The following is a 23,753-nucleotide window of genomic DNA, read 5'->3' on the forward strand; positions in this document are numbered from 1 at the left end:
CTAGGTCTCCGAAAGTGCTGGCATTACAGGCGTGAGCCACCGCACCCGGCCTGCAGCAGAGCTTTTCATATGAATTGTGTGGCTTAATTTTTTTTTCTTTGAAAGTTAAATTACAAATGTCGTATCTTTGGGTTCAGCTTTTTGTATTCTTAATTCTTCAGCGGCCCGGGGGCAGGGGACAGAGATAGAGGCGTCTCCTACAGGGAACTCATTCTTTGACTCCGCCTTAGATCTGGCTAAGGGGGTAGGAAACGACCCTGCCTCGCTTTGTTTAAAGACGCAGGGTTCTAGCGTGGTGTTCCTCCCGCCCACCCCTCAACCCCGCGTTTTCTTCCTAAGCTCACCACGTTCCAGACAGCGCACAGATCAGTTTTTATCACAGCTGTCATTCTCATTTTTACAGCCATGAAAAGTGTGATTCTAGTTAAGTGTCAGCCTCGGGTAGCTCGGGGATTCCCAGTCAACTCCTTGTACTTTCGTCGCTGCTTCCCTTCCACCCCGCGCCTTCGCTGACCGTGCCCTGCTCCATCCAGGCCACGGGGGTGACGAGGGTGTCTGGGGCATTCGGGCCTGGCTGGTCGCAGGGCTTCAGGTCCAAGTCCACGCCGGAACTCGTCCTGATCAGTCTGGCTTTTCTGGTCCCCCCGGCTTTGCGGTCGCGGAGACAGGGAAACCATCGAGCTGACAGCCCAGAGCGTCGCTCGCTGGCTGCCAAGCGCTGACGCCGCGCCGGAGGCGGGGCCGCAGGAGGCCGCGGGGAGAGGCGCTAGCAGCCGGGAAGGGGAGGGCTGGCTGGCCTCGCAGCGCCCCGCCGCGGCTGCGGCCGGAAGCGGTCTCGTTGGCCCTGCGGCGCTGGAGCCCTGACGCACGGAGCTCGAGAGCGAGAACGGGAGAGAAAGGGGTAGAAATGGCGGCTCCGCTCGGCTCCCGCTGAGGAGGGCGAAGCCGGCGGAGTGTCTGTGCTGCCGGCCTGTAGCACCGCCCCCGCTTCCCGCTCGCCGCCTGCTAGCGCCGACTTCCCTTCCTCTGCCCGGCTCTCTGTTGTGTTCGTCTGCGCTCCGCACGCTCCGGGCCGGCTGTCTCTCCCTGCCCGGCTTGGCTCCGCTGGCCCTGACTGACCGGCCAGCGGGCCGGCCTTGCTCGGCTCTCCCGGGCGCGGCGTGGACTCCGTCCTCCTGGCTGGACCATGGTGAACACCCGGAAGAGCTCTCTCCGCCTTCTCGGGTCCAAGTCTCCTGGTCCCGGGCCTGGGCCTGGGGCCGGAGCAGAGCCTGGGGCGACCGGAGGCAGCAGCCATTTCATCTCCTCTCGGACCCGCTCCTCCAAGACCCGCGCTGCCAGCTGCCCCGCCGCCAAGGCCGGGGGAAGCGGTGGCGCCGGCCTCGCTCTGGATGAGGCCAGGGTAAGCGCGGCGTCCCGAGTCCGGAGGCTCGGAAGTGTCAGCCCGGCCGCCGGGGCTTTGTCTGGACGGGTTGGGGGCAGGAAGCCTCCAGTGGAGACCGCTCGGGCGGCTGGAGAGAGGGTCTGCGGGCGCGGTGGAGGGTGGTACCCAGGAGAAGGGCCGCGACGCTGGCCCGTTTGCTTTTCAAGCTGGCCCGGCTCTTTTGTGTAAAGAACAGCTCTTGAGTCCAGGGGAGAGGGCTTTGGGGGTCCCTTTCGGGGCATTCGAACGATCTGCTGTCCTTGTCCTTGTCCTGCCCCAGAGGGGAATTCTAGCGGGGAAGCAAGAGCGAAGGACCAGAGCCCCTGGGTGGGAGAAGTGAAAGTTTTCTGCGGTGTCAAACCCTTCTTGAAAGTGTGTCAGTTCCTGCCGCTGTCTAACTCCAGCTTACTCTCAGTTTGGGGGTGGTTCAAGTTGGTGAGGAAGTGAGCAGAGAGCTCCAGTTGGCAGCCAGGCAGGGACGCTGAAAAAAGTTTGTAGCTGCTCTGACATCAACTTTAAAAACAAAATCAACACTATCGCCTCTCCAGGCAGGAGAGATCAAACATAATGTTGTAGCTGGGGAACGAGCCAGCTAGCTCACCAAGGTGCTGGTAGGAACCAGAGCTTTCAGGTCACGGAAGGAGCGCGTCGAAAGAAACAAGTGGAATGTGTCGGATAGTCAGTACTATCATGCTAAAATTGTGTGGTTTCTTAGATATCTACATTTTTGTCATGGGACTATATTACAAAACGTGAATGAACGCCATCGTTATCATGCAGTTGCAAAAATGACGTTTGAAGAACCTGGTGATTGAATTAAAAAGGGTCATAGATCTTGAAATTTTACTAAGCACAGATATTTATTCCTGTAAAGGAATTGACACTTTTGTTTTACCATGAGATTGTTTCTGAATTCAGAGAAGACTATACTGCTTCTGTCTAAAGGAGGTAGACTTGCTAGGTAATTCGGCTGGAAAATGCTGTTCATTTAAAATGTACCTTTAATTCCACACCATTTTGTGGTTCTTACCGGGGTGGGGGGGGAGGGAAGCAATATTTTATGTTCAGTAGGGGTCTGCAAGATCGCTGTTTGTGTGTGCTTTTTCTCTTTGTGTTTTACACTGTTTTGACACTATCAGAATGAATCTAGGCAGAGACAACAGGAATATTTTACCATACCACTCTGAAATATTTTTATTATATCTTTGAAAATAGTTTTGGCTTTTATTTGATAAAAATTTGGACATTATTTTTAGAACTGTCCTATTTAATGGACTATTTTGGGGGTTTACAGATCTCTTAGGTTGAAATAAGAAGCCTAAATCTGAAAGTTGTGCAAACTATTGAGAATAAGTACTTTGAAGACGAGGCTTTCTGTGGAAACTTTCCAAACATGTTCAAGCTTCTTGACCTACTGATGCTATCCCGTATTTTAAAATAAAACTAAATTTAAGAAAAGATCTGTTCTCTACATTTAAGGACAAAGAAAATATTTAGAGTTAAGCATTTAATTGTATCATGCTATGAATGCCTGGTCTATTAGAGCAGTGTCTAACTCATCTGAAGCAATTAGCTCATTTATCACTGATCAGTTTGTGGTCCCATTTTTGAATTCATGGATATCATGCTGTCCTTACCCCCTGAGGAATAAGGTGAGGTAATTTGTCAAGCAGCTGTTATAGAGATGTTAAAAGGCTAGGAATCAATAATCTAATGAGGAAATGAACATTTGGTAGCTTTTAAATTACTAGAAGAATGAAAGATATGAGAGCTCTTTGTAGAAGGGTACTAATGAAACTTTGTTTCAAAGATCCTTTTAAAATGTTTTAAAGCACCATAAATAAGGGTCTACCGAAGATTTGCTTTGAAATGTTTGTTTTTCAGTCTTAAGAAGATTTATGTTATGGCTCTAGTAGATTATGGAGTGATCTAATTGCTTTCTCTGAAAGATTTTTTAGAGGCTTACTGCTCTTAACATAGAGATTGGACCTTTAAAAGATGCTAAATTATAATTATGAATTTATTAAGCTTATGGACTACATATTTATTAAGCAGGCTGTATATTTCTTTGTTGTATATTTCTGGTTAGCTCATCTCCAGTTTTGTAGGAATTTAGCACTCCTGGTTTATCCATTCTGGAGTACTTCAAGGCACTCTCTTAGTCTATGGGGTCTGTAACAGACATTTACCAGTGTCTGTAAAGTCTTGATGCAAAGTGGGGTTACCCATGTTGTTGCTTTAGCAGACCCTTATTTTTGTAGGAAGAAATGTATTCCTGTTTGTAACATCTATAATTGAGGAGTTTCTCCTTTTTCTGCTTTTGTGCCATGTTCTTAACTATACCTGATGCCTGTTTTTCCCTCTTTTCCCTGTTTTTAGATTATTTCATTCACTATGTCCAGAGACATTTTATTTGCTTTAAAAAGTCATAGTAGTTTGCGTTTTTCTTATAGTTTTGTCTTTTTCCCAAGTAGTGTATGCATAGGATGAGTGATAAATATACATTCTGCAGATTATTAGAATTTTTTTTCTCTTTTTTTAGTGTTAAAAGCCTTTTTTTTTTTTTTGACATGTAAAAGATTGCACTTAGTGTATATAACTCTATGAGTTTGGAGGTTAAATATGTATTTGTGAAACCATCAATACTGTAGAGCTATCCATCATTCCTAAAGTTTTCCGGTCCCTTTTATTATGAATGTCTTATTAGTATTATTTTTGTGGCAAGAACACTTGATATAAAATCTACCCTCTTAGGAAATTTTAAGCATGCAATACAGTATTCTTAGATCGTAGACACTACGTTATGTAGATCTCCAGAACTTATTTATCTGGCATAAGTCATACTTTATTGCCTCCCCCAAGACCCTGGCAATCACCCTTCTACTCTCTGCTTCTGTGAATTTGCTAGTTTAGATTCCACATATAAGTGAGATGATATGGTATTTATCTTTCTGGGACTGGCTTATATTATTTAGTGTAATATCCTCTAGGTGCATCTGTGTTGTTATAAGTGATGAGATTCCCTTCTTCGGCTTAATAGTATTCCATTGGGCATGCACACATGTACACCATGTTTCCTACATTCATCTCTTGTTGGACATTTAGATTGTTTCCATATCTTAGCTATTATGAATAATGCTACTGTGAACATGAGAGTGTAGATGTCCCCTTGAAAGCCTAATTTCAATTCCTTTGGATAAATACCCAGAAGTGGGATTGCTGGATCATATGGTAGAGTTCTATTTTTATTTGTTTGAGGTACCTTCATACTATTTTCCATAGTGGCTGCACCATTTTGCATTTCTACTGACATGTACGAGGATTCCCTTTTTTCTACCTCTCCCCAATATTTGTTGTCTCTTGTCTTTTTGACAAGAGCCATCTTGACAGGTATGAGGTGACACCTCATTGTGGTTTTGATTTGCATTTCCCTGATGATTGAGCACCTTTTCATATACCTGAGTGGTGTCTATTTAGCTAGGACCTTTTTTTCTCTAATGCCCAGGATGGAGTGCAGTGGCACAATCGTAGTTCACTGAAGCCTTAAAATCCTGCCTTGCTTATTAAAAAAATTTTTTTTCCTCTGGAGTTGTAGGAGTACCCTGTGTATTTTGGAAATTAACTGCTTATCAGATACGCAGTTTGTAGATTTTTCTCCTATTTCGTAGGTTGCCTTTGTGCCTACACTTTTAAATTTTCTTATTTTTTTTCCTCCCTTATCATTACCCACAATGCCCACACTTTTAAAATGTCAGGTTGTCTTTTAGTGCTATGCAGTTAGATGTAATTACTCCTGTACACTGTGGCTTTTTTTTTTTTTTTCTCCAAGCTTGCATAAAGCTTGACCTCTTTTAGGTCAGTTAATCTGGCCTTCAGTCATTAAGTGTTTATTTGCTCCACCTAAGTGTCACTCCCAGTAAACAATCTAATACTGTATTCACAAAACTGAAGAGCAATCTTTGAAAAATATTTCAACTATTTTTTTCTACTTCTCCTTGTTAGATCTGTTTGCTGGTATTTCTGGCTTTGTAACAGGTTTTTGGGCTTTTTGAGATGGTCATTGACTCTTGAGTCCCGATCTTACTTGTGAGATCAAAATAAATATTTTGAGTAACTTTAGAAGTAAAATGCTTACTTTATTTTTAATTTTAAAAATCCTTAGATCCTTCTTTAGTATTCTCTTTTATCACCCTGTACTTTTCCTTTTCCAACACTCATGCATTTGCCAACATAACAAAGCAGAGTGGTTGAAGTTGAGGGTTAAAGAAGTAAAAGAAGTCTCAGAGGGAAAGCTCATAAGGTATATAACTCTCAGATGAGCAGGGGAAAATATAAGTTCCTCAGAACAGAGCACTTTTTTCCTTATCCTGTAGCAGATTCACATGGAGTACAGTATAGGTAATATTGTAACATAACAATGTCCCCTGCCACAATTTTGAAGCAAAGCAGTGGTGGAATTCATAGCATTGCTCTGGTAGCCAAGTGAAAATGCAGCTTAAATTCAGTTACTGGCTATTTCTGTAGTCCAGATATATACACTTCTGTTGTTTAGGTCATGGATGAAACTTATAAAGCCTATAGAAGTGAATACATATTAATTCCTTAAATCATTTTCCCTGGCAAGTAGTCTTTTAAACCATCCTTTGGTAGGTGTTTTATTGCATGTCTCCTAAATACCTAATTATAGATAAACTCATAACTTCTGGAAACCAGCTGGACAAGTGGTAGAATTACTACTTGTTATGAGAACTGAGAAGCCCAATCAGTGTTTGCACCTGAATGCAGAGTGATCCTGTCAATTCAAGGATCTAAGTGCCATATTACTTTGAATGATATGTTTGGCATTTCTTTTAGGACATACACAATGAAGTTTCATTTGTTTGTATTATCTGTTTCATTTGTGTGCATAATCAGCTTGAGTGGATTTCTTTATACTTAGGTTTTTGGTCTTGCAATAGGAATGTTTTGTACTTCTTTTATGCCTCTTCTCTGGAGAGGGGAGAGGGATTCTATGAAAAATGAATTAGTAAAAAGCATTGAGAATTTTTGGATAAAAAGTTATATGGAAGTACAAAGTTGAGAGGGAAATCATATATGTGTTAACTTAATTTAAATATATATATATATATATATATTTGCAGTAAGTATTGTAGTTTTATCTGGAGGTAGGATATATGCCTTTGGTTAAAGTCTTTCTCTCCTAAACTCTTCTATTAGAGTAGGCCGTGAGCTCCATGAAGGCAAGCACTATATTTTATTTTCCCCCTAACTGCTGTATTCCCAGAGCCCAAATACAGCTCCTGACACAATGCCGAAAATGCTCAGTAAATGTCTGTTAAATGAATGAATGAATAGCTTATCGATGAGCTGATCCATTTTGAGAGTATCATGGTTATAGGACTTTGTGATAGAGGAAAAATAAAACACAGTTTTTACCCTCAGTACTGTAAGTGTGCACATAATATGCATATGAGAAGTTATTAAGGTAAATTGGTTCAGAGTAGGTGCCAGATGAATGACATAGATACTTAGAATGGTAAGACTTCTAGTCCTCTACTCGCTGAATGTTTTGGTGGAACTCTTTTTTTTTATGTGTTCTTTAAAGACAGGCTATTATGTTGACAGCTGTATCCTCAGCACCTAGAACAGTGTGTGCCAGTCAGTGCCCAATTAATTAATACTTTTTCTTTTTTTTTTGAGGTGGAGTCTCTCTCTGTTGCCCAGGATGGAGTACAGTGGCTCCATCTCAGCTCACTGCAGCCTCTGCTTCCCAGTTTCCAGCAATTCTCCTGCCTCCTAAGTAGCCAGGATTATAGGCATGAGCCACCACACCCGGCTAATTTTTGTATTTTTAGTAGAGACAGGGTTTTGCCATGTTGGCCAGGCTAGTCTTGAAATCCTGACCTCAGGTGATCTGCCTGCTTTGGCCTCCCAAAGTGCTGGGATTACAGTGTGAGCCACCAGGCCTAGCCTAATAACGTTTTGTTTTTTTGGAGACATAGCTTCACTCTTGTTGCCCAGGCTGGAGTACAATGATGTGACCTCTGCTCACTACAACCTCCACCTCCTGAGTTCAAGTGATTCTCCTGCCTCAACCTTCTGAGTAGCTGAGATTACAGACACATGCTACCATACCTGGCTAATTTTTGTATTTTTAGTAGAGACAGGGTTTTACTATGTTGGCCAGGCTGATCTTGAACTCCTGACCTCAGGTAATTCACCTGCCTCAGCCTCCCAAAGTGCTGGGATTATAGGCATGAGTCACCACACCTGGCTCCTAATACTTTTTTTTTTTTTTTTGAGAGGCTCTTACTTCGTCTCCCAGGCTGGAGTGCAGTGGCATGATCTTGAATTGCTGCAACGTTTGCCTCTTGAGCTCAAGTGATCCTCCCACCTCAATCTCCTGAGTAGCTGGGCCTATTGGTGCAAGACACCAAAGTTGGCTAATTTTTGTGTTTTTTGTAGAGACGGGGTTTTGCCATGTTGCCCAGGCTAGTCTTGAACTCCTGGGCTCAAGCAGTCTGCCCAACTCAGACTCCCAAAATCCTGGGTCTACAGCCACTGCACCTGGCCAATTAATACTTTTTGAATGAATGAATGAATGGAAAGTATGACTCATTTAAAATTATTTTCACATTGACAATCTTTTTTTTTAATTTTTTCAAAATAGACATGGAGTCTTCCTATAATGCCCGGGTGTCTCGAACTACTGGCCTCAAAGCTATCCTCCCTTGGCCTCCCAAAGTGTTAGGGTTACAGGTGTGCACTACTATGCCTAGCCGACAATCTTTCTTTTTTGCTATACTCGTTGCATTTTATCCTAATGAGAAAAGTAAACCAAGCTTTATTTAGCATCTCATACGTGCCAGATGTTGTTTAATGCTGTCTCATTCAATCCTTGTAACTGTAAGGCAAGTGGTGATACCCCCATTTTACAGCTGAGGAAATTCAGTTGCCTAAGAGGTTAAGTGGCCTGTGGAAGGCTAAATAGGTAATAAATAGTAGGGGTAATATTAAAATCTAGGTCTGTCGTCTCTACTTGTATATCTTGTTTCATCTGTATTTCTTTTCCTTTTTTTTTGAGGCGGAGTCTTGCTCTGTCACTCAGGCTGGAGTGTAGTGGCTCGATCTTGACTCACTACAACCTCCGCCTCCTGGGGTCAGGCGATTCTCCTGCCTCAGCCTCCCGAGTAGCTGGGACTACAGGCATGCGTCACCACACCCAGCTAATTTTTGTATTTTTTAGTACTGACGGGGTTTCACCATGTTGGCCAGGATGGTCTGGATCTTGACTTTGTGATGTGCCTGCCTTGGCTTCCCAAAGTGCTGGGATTACAGGCATGAGCCACTGTGCCTGGCCACAATATTTTTTATTAATATTTTATTATTTGTATATGTGTATATTTATATTTTTTGTTTTATTTTTTATTAAAATTTTTTTTGTGGGTACATAGTAGGCATATATGTAGCATATACATATTTTTTTGAGACAGCATCTTGCTGTGTTCCCCAAGGTGGAGTGCAGTCGTGTGATTACAGCTCACTGCAGCCTTGACCTCCTGAGTTCAATGGATTCTCCCACCTCAGCCTCCGAGTAGCTGGCACTACAAGCGTGTTACCACACCTGGCTAATTTTTTTGTTTTGTAGAGACAAAGTTTTACCATGTTGCCCAAGCTGGTCTCGAATTCCTGGGCTCAAGAAATCCTTCTGCCTCAGCTTCCTAAAGTGCTGGGATTACAGGAGTGAACCACTGCTCCTGGTTTATATTTATGTTAGAGACAGGAGTCTCACTATGTTATCCAGGCTGGTCTTGAACTTCTGGCCTCAAGCAGTCCTCCTGACTCAGTCTGCTGAGTAGCTGGGATTATGGGTATGAGCCACTGCACTTGGCTCTTCTCAATATGTATATATATATATTTTTAAGAGATGGGCTTTCACCATGTCAGGGTGGTCTTGAACTCTCGACCTCAGGTGATCCACCCATTTCGGCCTCCGAAAGTGCTGGGATTACAAGCATGAGCCACCACTTCCAGGCTTCTCAATATTTTTATGTTGGCTTTGGGGAAAAGAAAATCCCTGTAAGCAGACTGAAAGTCTGGGCCTTGTGGTCTTTATTAGAGGTATACTTGTGCTACCATCTTTCCCTCTACTTGGTGATATTAATTTATAGTGTATACATTTGCTTTTATGCTCTGGAAAACTATCCCTAGGGGGAGTAAAGTGTCTTCCATTTGAAAAAAATGTTTCAGGCTATTGTGGTGGCTCACACCTATAATCCCAGCACTTCGGGAGGCTGAGGCGGGTGGATTACCAGAGGTCAGGAGCTCGAGACCAGCCTGGCCAACATGGTAAAACCCTGTCTCTACTAAAAATACAAAATTATACTCCAAGAATGTTAAGAAAAAGAAAAAAAAAAAAAAAAAACAAAATTAGCTAGGCATGGTGGTGCATGCCTGTAATTCCAGCTACTTGGGTGGCTGAGGCAGGGGAATCCCTTGAACCCGTGAGTAGGAGGTTGCAGTGAGCCGAGATCGCGCCATTGCACTCTAGCCTGGGCAACAAGAGCAACACTCCGTCTCAAAAAAAAAAAAAAGTTTCATACTTTAAACTTCTTGAAAAGACATTTTATAGCATATTTATATATGAAGATTTGCATTAGTAAATTAAACATCTTTAGCATTGTTAGTTTATATCTGTATTCTAGGACCCAAATTGGAATCCTTAAAGGAATGGTGCTTAAAATACCCACCAAGTATGTTCTCTAATCTTGCCAGACAGAAATTTGGAGGTAATCCAGAGCTTAGTTTTTGATGGTGAGGCTTGCTTGTTCTTTTGTTCGTTCATACATTCATTCATTCAGTAAATGTCAAGCAGCTACTACACTAAAATGTAAGTGCCATGTGGGCAAACATTATTGGCTCTTTTTGGGTTGCAAAATCATAGAAGTCCAGGAAGTGCCATTCACACTGTAGTCTGTGAATGGCACTCCTGGAGGTGTGTCATTATGCTTGTCTGAATCCTAAGAATCTAGCATTGTGTTTGGGGTGAAAGCAGGTAGAGAATGAAACAAAGTCCCTGCTTCACTGTGTGTACTTAAAGTCTAGTGGAGGAGGCAAATACATGCCATAAAAAAATAATTAGCCCTTCCCTCAGGTCTGGTGTTCTTTCATCTACATTTATTCAGGTGATTTAGCAGCCTGCCTAGGGGCTATTGCTTCCAGGCTCATTTCCCTTGTGGGTTTTAGAGACGGACCAAAAGCACCCTAAAATTATTTTTGTTTAATCGTTATATCTGAAGTTTATACCCATTCTTGTCTCTTTTTGGGCCCTTAAGGTCTTTAACACTACATTTTTGTAGCAAATTTAGAATGAAGTGAAGAAATAGGATACTATTTTAGAGATTTTGGCAGAAACCTATGGTTAGAGGGAATTATTCTTATGTGCCAGACAACTTTCTTGCATAGTATGTGGTCAGTGACTACTAAGATCTGGTTTTGTGTTTAGGGTTTGAAGTATTAGAGAGGATGATTGGAGTGGTCTGATATTTTTGGATTTGAATTTAAAAACTTGTCAGCCATTATTTTTGGACTTAAATTTAGAATTTGCTTAAAAAATTTAAGCCATTGTGTTTTGTTTTTGGTAGGAATCTAAGTAATTTCAGAGAAATGTAGGAAAACTAAACTTGGATTAAAACTTTCATTTGTTGTTTAAAACTTTGTGTTACATAACTTTTTCCTCTAAAAGTGGTGAAGATGAATCAGTTATGGAATAAATTTGATCCTCGAAAGATAATGCAAGAATAGTTAGTGAACTCTTTTAGCCTAACCTAAAACTATTCCCTATTTTACAACTGTGTGGAATACTGACTCTTTGGATTTTAACTCTTGATGTTTGAACATTATGTACTTTTGGAAGAATTTTTCTGTAAGAGATCTTAGGTTGAGATTATAACACAAAGTATAAAGTTATGTTACAAAATTTTACTTATCCATGTTGATGATCAATTATAACTTCCAAATAAGTTATGTAAGGGTTTTAGTATGTTTTTGTGGTTTATGTTTCACTGATGATCTGAAGTGTGGGAAGTCAGCATACCTAAGAGGAAAATAATGAATTGATAGCCAGGCATGGCTGTTTACGCCTGTAATATCAGCTAATCAAGAGACTGAGCAGGGAAGGATGGCTTAAGCCCCGGAGTTTTGAGTCCAGCCTGGGCAACATAGCAATACTCTTGTCTCTCTCTCTCTCGCTCTCTTTTTTTTTTTTACGTTAATAAATATTGTTGCATGATATTTCTTTTTTATTTATTTTTTCTAAAAAAAGAAAGAAAAAAAAGAATAATAATAATAAAAAGAATGAAGGAGAGGAAGAAAGAGAAAGAGGAAGAGGGAGAGAGAACAGGGGTGTTGCTTTATTGCCCGGGCTAGAATGCAGTCTAAAAATGGGTATGCCTATAATTGTGCTTAATAATAGAGACATGAAAAAAAAATAAGGGAAGAAAATAACAAACAAGCAGCCAACCAATATTTCATTTAAACCTGTAAATAGATGTGATGTGGTACTGATAAGAGTGTATATTTTGTGTATTTATAGTGGAGAGTTCTATAAATGTTAATTAAGTTTATTTGTTCTGGATCGGAGTTCAAATCCTCAATATCGTTGTTAATTTTCTGTCTCATTGATCTGTCTAATATTGATGTCGAGGTCTCCCACTATTATTGTGTGGGAGTCTAAGTCTCTTTATAAGTCTTATATATCTGGGTATTCCTGTATTGGGTGCGTATATATTTAGGATCTTTAGCTCTTCTTGTTGCATTGATCCTTTTATCATTATGTAATATCCTTCTTTGCTTCTTTTGATCTTTGTTTCTTTAAAGCAACTCCTGCTTTTTATTTATTTATTTATTTTTGCCCTCCATTTGGTTGGTAAATCTTTCTCCATCCCTTTGTTTTGAGTCTTTGTGTATCCTTGCATGCGAGATGGGTCTGGATGCAGCATACTTATGGGTTTTGGCTTTTTTTGCCTGTCTGTGTCTTTGGATTGGGGGATTTAGTCGATTTAAATTTAGAATTAATAATAATATATGTGAGTTTAATACTGCCATTTAATGTTAGCTGGCTGTTTTGCCTATTAGTTGATGTAAATTCTTGATTATGTTGATGCTCTTTACTTTTTGGTATTTTTTAGAAAGGCTGATACTGGTTGTTCCTTTCTATGTGTAGTGGTTCTTTCAGAAGCTCTTGTAAAGCAGGCCTGGTGGTGATGAAATCTCTGAGTGCTTGCTTGTTCACAAAAGATTTTATTTTTCCTTCGCTTATGAAGCTTAGTTTGGCTGGTTGTAAAATTCTGGGTTGAGAGTTCTTTTCTTTAAGGACGTTGAATATTGGCCCCCACTCTCTTCTAGCTTGTAGGGTTTCTGCTGAGAGATCCGCTGTGAGTCTGATAGGCTTCCCTTTATGGGTAACCTGACCTTTGTCTCTGGCTGCCCTCAGTATTTTCTCCTTCATTTCAACCCTGGTGAATCTGGCGATTATATGCCTTGAGGTTGGTCTTCTTGAGGAATATCTTTGTGGTGTTCTCTGTATTACCTGGAGTTGAATATTGTCCTGCCTTGCTAGGTTGGGAAAGTTTTCCTGAATAATATCCTGAAGCGTATTTTCCAGCTTGGATTGATTCTCTTCGTCACATTCAGGTACACCTATCAAGCGTAGATTAGGTCTTTTCACGTAGTCCCATATTTCTTGGAGACTTTGCTCATTCCTTTTTATCCTTTTTTCTCTAATCTTGTCTTCCCGTTTTATTTCATTAAGTTGGTCTTCGACTTCTGATATCTTTTCTCTGCTTGATCGATTTGGCTGTTAAAACTTGTGCATAGCTCACGAAGTTCTCGTGTTGTGTTTTTCAGCTCCATTAATTCACTTACATTCCTCTCTAAATTGTGTATTTTTGTTAACATTTCATCAAACCCTTTTTCAAAGTTCTTAGTTTCTTTGCATTGGGTTAGAACAAGTTCTTTTAATTCCCAGAAGTTTCTTATCATCCACCTTTTGAAGCCTGCTTCTGTTAATGGAACACACTCGTTCTCCATCAGGCCTTGTTCCGCTGCTAATGAGGAACTATGATCCCCTGTAGAGGGAGAGGCGTTCTGATTTTGGGTAGTCTCAGCCTTTTTAGGCTGTTTTCTTTCCTTCGTTATAAATTTATCCATCTGTGGTCTTTATAATTACCATCTTTATAATTGGGTTTCTGAGTGGACGTCCAACTTGTTGATTCCCAGTGCTAAAATCTGAGCAACCCACTGCACTGGCCAAAACAGTGGCATTATGATTGATGGTGCTTTTCTGACCCTGCACCAAGAACTGCCGCACCAAGCCAGCGGCAAAACCGCCTCACCGGCCACAAGAGTCGTACTGGCGACCTGTGGGGCTCCTCCGCTGGGAATCTCCTGGTGTGTGAGCAACAAAGATTCGTCTGAAAGTGTGGCGTCCTCTCGTTCTCTGCACTTTCACTGGGAGCTACAATCCCGAGCTGCTAGTGATCAGCCATCTTGGATCTCTCCTTTTTTTTTTTTTTTTTTTTTTTAAATGGTGAGTTGGATTTTCTTTTTTTTTCTTTTTAATCAAGACTTTGTTTTCCTAGGTTACAGAGAATAGTGGTTAATAGGTAGGGGGGCCATATGTCTGCATTAGCCTCGGATAGTTCTGATTTGCCTGGCGCGTGCACAGTTTGTGCTTGTCCCAAAAGAATTATTAATGGCCTCAACCATCTATTTAACATGTTTAGATGACAGAATACCTGATTACTGTGTTGGTTTATATGTATGTCTTTTAAGTTTTCATGAGTGGTATTTAGCTATAGAGCTTATTTTATTATTTTTTCTTACCAATATTTTCATCCATGTAGTAAGTGTATATACATACATTCACTACTCCTATCTGCTACATAGTATTTCATAGGGTACATTCATTGCATTTTAACTATCTACCCTCAAGTGATAGGTACCTAAATTGCTTCCTACTCCCTGCTACTGCAAATATTGCTGCAGTTAATACTCTGATGCATGTGCCTTTGGACATGGTGTGGGAATTTCTTTGAGATAGACACCAATAGTGAAAGAGTATATGTATACTTAAATACTACCTCTAGATATACTGCTCTAGTCTCCACTCCTAGAAGTATAGTGTGTGAGAGTCTTTTCGTTTCTTTTTGGGATAAGATCTCACTGTCATCCAGGCTGGAGTACAGTGGCATGATCAAGGCTCACTGCAGCCTGGACACTGGCTCAGGTGATCCACCCACCTCAGCCCCTCAAGTAGCTGAGACAAGCACGTGCCACTACGTCTGGCTAATTTTTTGTAGAGATGGGGTTTCACCCAGTTGCCAAGCTGGTCTTGAACTTCTGGGCTTAGTCAGTCTACCTGCCTTGGCCTCCAGAACCCCTGGGCTCATTCAATCCACCTGCCTTGGCCTCCAGAACTCCTGGGCTCAATCAGTCCACCTACCTTGGCCTCCAAAGTGCTGGGATTACAGGTGTAAGCCACTGTGCCTGGCCAATTAACTCTCATTTTTTTCTTTAAAATTTTTTGTTACCTCATTTTTTTTTTTTTTTTTGAGATGGGTTTAGCTCTTGTTGCCCAGGCTGGAATGCAGTGGCGTGATCTCGGCACACTGCATCCTCCGCCTCCTGGGTTCAAGTGATTCTCCTGCTTCAGCTTCCCAAGTAGCTGCGATTGCAGGCATGCACCACCATGCCCAGCTAATTTTGTATTTAGATGGGGAATCTCCATTTTGGTCAGGCTGGTCTTGAACTCCTGACCTCAGGTGACCTGCCTGCCTCGGCCTCCCAAAGTGCTGGGATTATAGGTGTGAGCCACCATGTCCGGACTATGTTACCTCTTACTACAGACACTTTAACATGCTCCTCTAATGTTCTTTCTTCTTACCCTATATTTTATTTTATTTTGAGACAGAGTTTTGCTCTGTTGCCCAGACCGGAGTGCAGTGGTGCAACCTCAGCTCACTGCAACCTCCGCCTCCCAGGTTCAAGCGATTCTGTGCCTCAGACTCCCAAGTAACTGGAACTACAGGCGTGTGCCACCATGCCTGGCTAATTTTTGTATTTTTATTAGAGACCAAGTTTCACAATATTGGCCAGGCTGGTCTCAAACTCCTGACCTCAAATGATCTCACCTCAGCCTCCCAAAGTGCTGGGATACAGTTGTGAGTCACTGCACCCTGCCTACCCTATATTTTCATAATATCTTCTTATGACTGGAAGTTCTTTTCTTCCTTTCTTTCCTTTCTCTCCTTCTCTCTCTCTCTCTCTCTCTCTCTCTCTCTCTCTCTCTCTCTCTCTCCCTCCCTCTCCCTCTCCCTCTCCCTCTCCCTCCCCTTACTGATGGAGTTTCGCTCTTGTCCTGGCTGGAGTGCAATGGCGTGATCTCAGCATTCCATAACCTCCACCTCCTGGATTCAAGCGATTCTCCTGCCTCAGCCTCCAAAGTAGCTGGGATTACAGGTGCATGCCACCATGCCCAGCTAATTTTTGTATTTTTAGTAGAGAAGGGGTTTTATCATATTGGTCAGGCTGGTCTCAAACTCCTGAACTCAGGTGATCCACCTGCCTCAGCCTCCCAAAGTGCTGGAATTACAGGCGTGAGCCGTCATGTCCGGCCAACAATTTTTTTTTAACCAGATGGTATTGGCCAGGCGCAGTGGCTCATGCCTGTAGTCCCAGCACTTTGGGAGGCAGAGGCAGGCAGATCACGAGTTCAGGAGTTCAAGACCAGTCTGGCCAACCTAGTGAAACCCTGTCTTTGCTAAAAATACAAAAAACTAGTCAGGCATTGTGGTGTGTGCTTATAGTCCCAGCTACTTGGAAGGGTGAGGCAGGAGAATCTCTTGAACCTGGGAGGGGGAGATTGCGGTGAGTCAAGATTGCACCACTGCACTCCAGCCTGGGTGATAAGGCGAGACTCCATCTAAAAAAAAAAAAAAAACCAAAAACCAAAACAAAACCAGAAAAACCACCCAAAAAACAAAAAAACAAACTTACGCAAGACTCATAACCTCAGCTCTTTGGAAAAATATTTTATTCTTATTAAAAAGTATGAAATATTTTTTATTTTGTTTTCCACACGTTATGATGAAATAAATATTTCAAATAATATGGATGTACACAGAAAAAAAGGGTTTCTTTCTACCCTCCTAATTTCTCCAGTTTGTTCTTCCAAGGGATAACCACTGTTAAAGCTGCCGTAATCCCCCCGACCATTGCACATGTACCTATGGGTTTATATGTGTGTATATGTGTGACACACACGTATACGCAAATAAACAACCCATAGGTACATGTGCGGTGTTTGTGTGTGTGTGTGTATAATATATATGTATATATGTATCTTTTTGTTTTTGTTTTGGAGACAGTGTCTCACTTTGTCACCCAGGCTGGAGTGCAGTGGTGTAGTCATGGCTCACTGCAGCTTTGACCTCCTAGACTCAAGTGATCTCTCACCTCAGCCTCTGAGTAGCTGGGACTACAGGCATGCCTTGGCCTCCCAAAGTGCTGGGATTGCAGGTGTGAACCACTACACCTGGCTCATCTCATTGTTCTTGATGGCTTTCTAACATTTCTTTTTTTTCCTTACACTGTTGACCGGGAGCCTTTCTAATATTTCTTTATATCATTATACTGCCACTTGTTTAACCTTTCCCTGTTGGCACACAGGCTTTCTCCATATTTATAAAAAGTGTAGCAGAAATACCGTTTTTTTTTTTTTTTTTTTTTTTTTTAAGACTGAGTCTCCCTCTGTTGCCCAGGCTGGAGTGCAGTGGCATGATCTCGGCTCGTTGCAACCTCTGCCTCCCAGGTTCAAGTGCTTCTCCTTCCTCAGCCTCCCAAGTAGCTGGGATTACAGGCACCCACCATCATGTCTGGCTAATTTTTTTTTTTTTTTGTATTTTTAGTAGCGACAGGGTTTCACCATGTTGGCCAGGATGGTCTTGAACTCCTGACCTCAAGTGATCTGCCTGCCTCAGCCTCCCAAAGTGCTGGGATTATAGGCATGAGCCACCATGCCCAGCTGACCTTTGTCTTTTAGATTAAGTGGAATTACTGGGTCAAATGATAATGTGTATTTTAAATTTTCATAGGTTTTGTCAAATTGCCTTACACAGATGCTAAACCAATTTGTGCTCCCATTCTCCAATACTATCAGCACTATTTTCATATCTTTGTTGGCTAATTTAAGGAATTAAATTTTAACTTCCATGAAAGACAGGGACTGCCTTAGTGCTAAGAATCTTTAGTATCTAACACAAAAATAGACGCTTAATAAATATTGTGGAAGGAATGAATCATTGAAAATAATTAATAAGCTTATAAAGTTACATTAATTCTATAAAGCCAAACAAGTATTCTTACTTGCGATTGTATCTACTGTGAGGCAGTAGCAGTAAAATTTGTTGCTTATACTACCTCAACAATCTCGTGAGGTTAATAGTTTCTGAGTTATAGTGCTACAATGTAAGATTAGTCCTATCTGGACAACTTCAAAGTCTGTAGCATTTTTCTTTTGTTTTTCTTTTTTGAATCAGAGTCTCACTCTTTCACCCAAGCTGAGTACAATGGCGTAATCATAACTCACTGCAGCTTGGACCTCCTGGTGGCTCAAGCGATGCACCCACCTGAGCCTCCTAAGTAGCTGGGATTACTGGCATGTGCCACTACACATGGCTAATTTTTAAATTTTTTGTAGAGACAAGTCTTTGAGTCTTACTTTGTTGCTCAGGCTGTTCTTGAACTCGTGGGCTCAAGTGATCCTTTTTTTTTTTTTTTGAGACGGAGTTTCACTCATGTTACCCAGGCTGGAGTGCAATGGCGCAATCTCGGCTCACCGCAACCTCTGCCTCCTGGGTTCAGGCAATTCTCTTGCCTCAGCCTCCTGAGTAGCTGGGATTACAGGCATGCACCACCATGCCCAGCTAATTTTTTGTATTTTTAGTAGAGACGGGGTTTCACCATGTTGACCAGGATGGTCTCGATCTCTTGACCTCGTGATCCACCCGCCTCGGCCTCCCAAAGTGTTGGGATTGCAGGCTTGAGCCACCGCGCCCGGCTCAAGTGATCCTTTCACTTCAGCCTCCTAAAGTGCTGGGATTATAGATGTGAGCCACCATGCCTGAGCATGTGGCATTTTCCAGTACCTACATTATCTCTTTCTTATTTTAAGTAATGTAATATTTTCAGATTTTTAGAAACTACCTTTTAGAGATTTTTATCTGGTAGAAAAGTGTATTTTAAATTATTATAAACTATTTTTTAATCTTTCTCTTAAACTAACTGGTTGCTTCTATGTATTTTTTCTCTTTCTGTATTCTTTCATGTTGATTGCTTAGAAATACTAAACTAGTAAGCCCTTGTTCTTGGGATATTTGAGGAAAATTTAGAACATTTTGTATGCCTGCCATTTCAGGACCTTGTAGAATAGTGTTGGCCCTAAATAAATAAATAGCAGTGCAGAGTTTTGTTTTCTGCAGCCATGGTAACCACTGCCTCTGTGCATTCTTTTTATAAATGAAAGAAAAAGAAACTGACTGCTCTTCTAAGCTTCCTTGTGAAAACAGGAATACTTGTTTTAAAAAAGTATACAAAAAGACTGTCCTATAAGGAAATTGGAAAAGATTGATTGCACCCATACACTTTCTGATCTAACTTGGGGGAAAATGTTCCCATTCTGTTTTTTCTTTCTTGTCTCTTTGAGGCTTTTTCTCTCATCATTTACTTTTTAAATAGTTTGTTTTATTCTCTCTTATGGTTCCCTTTTCTATAAGAAGCCGGGTTGCCTTTTCTTAAACAACCAAACAACCTTTCCTCCAACTCTAAACTATTCTTTTTTTTTAAATTCTGACATTTTTGTAAGACTAGCTCTGTAGTCATTACCAGTATTTGCTCCCCACTTGCTCCGTTATTCACCTAGTGGTTTCTTTTTCTTTTTCTTTTTTTTTTTTTTTTGAGACGGAGTTTCACTCATGTTACCCAGGCTGGAGTGCAATGGCGCAATCTCGGCTCACCACAACCTCCGCCTCCTGGGTTCGGGCAATTCTCCTGCCTCAGCCTCCTGAGTAGCTGGGATTACAGGCACGCACTACCATGCCCAGCTAATTTTTTGTGTTTTTAGTAGAGATGGGGTTTCACCATGTTGACCAGGATGGTCTCGATCTCTTGACCTCGTGATCCACCCGCCTCGGCCTCCCAAAGTGCCGGGATTACAGGCTTGAGCCACCGCGCCCGGCCTTCACCTAGTGGTTTCTACTGCACATTTCACAGACATTGCCTGATCATAAGTTACAATGATCTCTTACTTACAAATCCTCGAGTTTGTCAGCTTTCTTCTGTTAAGTCTTTTTGGAGCAAAGTTTAACTCCCCTTGTTTTAGTGAGATACTGTATTTGTCTCTGATTTTTATGACATCTCTTGTGCTTATCCCCATTAATGTAGGCATTTTTTTAAGGTTTTGATTTCTGCCCTTCCATTTTTATATTCTGTACATTACCTATGATCATTTTCTTTTATGACCATGTTTCATACCTGTCTCTGCTCCTTAACTCACTTCACCTCAGAAGTGTATTTTCCATAGCCTGATAGACCTCTCCTTAGATTTCTGGCTATAATTCCAAACCTAACTTTTCAATTTTAATTCAGCATTACACTTCTGCCTTCATCACCTGTTCCCTGGCTCCACCACCACCACCGCCACTTGTCACTTTTTATACCTGCCTTTATTGTATTTATTTTGATATCACTAATCTAGTTATTTTGTTTTCTGGACTAAATTTATTCTTTCTGATTCTTCCAATTCTAAATGAGGCATCATCAAGTTTTTATTTAATCTAGCGGTCTGCTAATTCACTTATTTCCATGCATCTCATTCTTAAATGCTATGCTTGGATCCATTCTTTTTGTCTTTAGATTAAAATCCAGCTTTTAGATTTCTGACAAACTTGGATGTGGGCATGAAGGCTTCCTTGAGAGCCAGAGCAGCATATATTCATTTCTAGTTATTCTCAAGTTCTTTGCCTCAGTTTATAAGATTTATGACAGAATAATAGTCACTATTTATAGTAGCTGATGAGTATGGTTTAAGGGACTGTAAAAGTCAAGGAGAAAATGCTTTTTATAAATTGAAAAAAATTATTTAAAGAAGTTGGAATTTAGACAAATTTTTTTAAGTGGGGACGACTATCTTTTCATTATTTAATTTCTGTAGGATTTTACATTATTATTATTATACTTCTCTTGGAAGTTATCTCATCCTTGGATTGTTTTCTGCTATTTTATGTGCTCCATTATTAAGTTGTTAGGATATATATTCCCATTTCTTTTTTTTTTTTTTTTTTTGAGGTGGAGTCTCTTGCTCTGTTGCCCAGGCTGGAGTATAGTGGTGTGATCTCGGCCCGATGCAACATCTGCCTCCTGGGTTCAAGCTATTCTCCTGCCTCAGCTTCCTGAGTAGTTGGGATTACAGGTGTGATATCTCCATGACGGGCTAATTTTTGTATTTTTAGTAGAGATGGGGTTTCACCATGTTGGTCAGGCTGGTCTTGAACTCCTGACCTTGTGATCTGCCCGCCTTGGCCTCCCAAAGTGCTTGGATTACAGGTGTTAGCCACCATGCCTGGCCACATATTCCCATTTCTATAGAAAACTTGAAAACATAGGTTACTATTACTAAATAAGAAAAAAAAAAAAAAAAAAACTTGAAAACATTTATTTATTTATTTGCTGACTTATTTTTGAGACAGGGTCTTGCTCTGTTGCCCAGACTGGAGTGCAGTGGTGCAATTATGGCTCACTGTAGCCTCAACTGCCAGGGCTCAGGTGTTTCTCCAACTTAAGCTTCCCAAGTAGCTGGGACTGCAGGTGTGCATTAGCACACCTGCCAATTTTTCTATTTTTTTACAGAGACAGGGTCTTGCCATTTTACACAGGTTGGGCTCGAGTCCTGAGCTCAAACAATCCGCCCACCTCAGCCTCCCAGTTTTGAGATTACAGGTGTGAGCCACTATGCCTGGCCAAAAACATCCTTTAAAGTCCACATCATTTATGATGTCTTCCTTCGTCTCTGCTAGCTAGCAGTTATAGTTTGTTTTTTGCTTTCAGAGAATTAGGTATTACTGTAATAGTTTTTTTTTTTTTTTTAACAACTGCTTTCCATGTCTTATGTACACAGTAGGTCCTCAATAAATGTTAGTTAATTGAAATTATTTCCTTTATGCGTGGGATACTTTTCTTACTCGTGGATTATAATCACTCTGACACAGATTGCTAAATGGCTGTGGGTAGATTGCATAATCTCTTAAATATCTTTGTCATGAAACTGGTAACGCCTTCCCTCAAAGGGTTAGGTTATCATTAGCTAGTAAAATGCTTTGAAGATGAAAAAGTTAAGGTTGAGCATTATGACTGTCCTATTAAGGGTGAATTATTAGTATCAGGTTTGTAGGTAGAAGCTTTCCCAAAGCTTGAAGTTAATTAAATGGTGAAGTAATTATTTTGTAGCTGTTTACATCATGGTTGCTTGCTTTACTTAAATCCCTAGATTTCTTTGGAGGGAAGGAGTCTTTGGTAATGCTCTTTATCCTGAGGTCACTGTCATAGAGCCAAATCAAGATTGAAACCCTCCCGTGACAAAAAGATAAATATGCCAGTACATTGCAGCAGTTAGGATGATGTGCTTTGTATTATACTTGAAGTATGTTACACGCCAGAGGTCCTCAGACTTTTGTGTACTAAGAATCATTTGGAAGCCCTCATTAAAAATGTTTCACCTCCAGAGATTCTAGTCCAGCAGGTTGTATTTTTTAATGAGTAAGCCAGGTGATTTTTGATTTAGGTAGTATGTAAACAACAGTTTGAGAAATACTTCTGAGTGGAATTGAAGAAAGCCAATAAGAATATGTGAATGACCAATAAATAAATATGCAAAACTCACTTAAATTGATATGCAGTATACTCAGATTATTTTAAAAATTGCCAAACTTCAAATATTTTACTATTTTTTTGTCTTTAATTCAATAGCACATAGTGCTTATTTCCAGAGTATGTTTGGTAAACTAGTACCTGCAGATGTTCCATGATAAAAGAGAGCTTGATCAAATAAGTTTGTGAAATGTTATATACTTTATTCCATCCGTAGAGATTTACTTTGCATGTTATCATAATACTCTTAGAAGTTTTGCAACAAAAAGCCTTGGACCTCATTGTTTCCCAAACTTAATTGACCATGAGCCCTCCTTTCTTGCCCCTAACGATTTCTTTTTCTTTTTTTAATTTTTGAGATGGAGTCTCACTCTGTGGCCCAGGCTGGAGTGCAATGGTGTGGTCTCGGCTCACTACAACCTCTGCCTCCCAGGTTCAAATGATTCTCCTGCCTCAGCCTCCCAAGTAGCTGGGTTTACAGGTGCCTGCCACCACAACTGGCTAATTTTTGTATTTTTTGTAGAGATGGGGTTTCACTCTGTTGGCCACACTGGCCTCAAACTCTTGACCTCATGATCCACCCACCTCAGCCTCCCGAAGTTCTGGTATTACAAGCATAAGCCACCACGCCCAGCCCACCCCTAATAATTTCTATTAATAATTTGTGGCTGGGCATGGTGGCTAATGTCTGTAATCCCAGCACTTTGGAAGGCCAAGGCTGGCAGGTCATGAGGTCAGGAGTTTGAGACCAGCCTGGCCAATATGGTGAAACCCTATCTCTACTAAAAATGCAAAAATTAACTGGGTCTGGTGGCGTGCCCCTGTAGTCCCGGATACTCAGGAGGCTGTGGCAGGAGAATCGCTTGAACCTGGGAGGCGGAGGTTGCTGTGAGCCGAGACCGTGCCATAGCACTCGATCCTGGTAACAGAGCAAGACTTCATCTCAAAAAAAAAAAAAAAAAAATTATGAACACATTTCTAGAAATTTTGTTTGTTGTTTTTCCGTGTTGTGGAGTTTTAAAAAAATGGGCATGTTTTTATAATTCAGGAGCTTGAAATCTTACTGGAATTCCAAGACGTGGACATGGCACTTTAAAGATGATAAATATATAATGCTAAGTTGAAATAATCAAGTGCCCAACTATATAGTAGGGTTGCAACTAGTATGAGGGAGATAAGCTTAATTTAGGGTAGATTCTTCAGGGAGCTTTCACTTAAAAAAAATGAGTTCTTGAGATAGTCTTGAAGGTAAGTGATCAAATTTAATTAGAAGGAGTAATGCTGGCCTGGGCTATTTAAATTGGTTTAGTAGTTCGTAGGTACTAGTTTCTGTATCACAGATATACCC

General features: G+C 41.0%; 1 protein-coding gene and 1 long non-coding RNA gene across 4 annotated transcripts in view; both read left to right on the forward strand.

Moving 5' to 3' along the window:
* The first annotated feature begins 839 nt into the window (after nucleotides 1–839).
* Nucleotides 840–23,753, forward strand: part of ATAD2B (ATPase family AAA domain containing 2B) — a 186,526-nt gene continuing 163,612 nt past the window's right edge. For 2 of the 3 annotated variants that reach the window (XM_032293991.1, XM_032293992.1), the window contains exon 1: nucleotides 840–1,402. In XM_032293991.1, the coding sequence (XP_032149882.1) occupies nucleotides 1,187–1,402 (216 nt within the window). In that variant the 5' untranslated portion in view covers nucleotides 840–1,186. The remainder of the gene's footprint in view (nucleotides 1,403–23,753) is intronic. The other variant, XM_032293993.1, reaches the window with a different exon arrangement.
* On the forward strand, nucleotides 1,414–22,753 carry LOC116561958. The gene is made up of 2 exons (XR_004273681.1): nucleotides 1,414–7,196; nucleotides 21,298–22,753. It is a non-coding gene; the product is annotated as an uncharacterized LOC116561958 (long non-coding RNA).

The sequence above is a fragment of the Sapajus apella genome, unplaced genomic scaffold (genome assembly GCF_009761245.1).
Source record: "Sapajus apella isolate SASKATOON/1434 unplaced genomic scaffold, GSC_monkey_1.0 scaffold31, whole genome shotgun sequence".
Taxonomy (NCBI): Eukaryota; Metazoa; Chordata; class Mammalia; order Primates; family Cebidae; genus Sapajus; species Sapajus apella.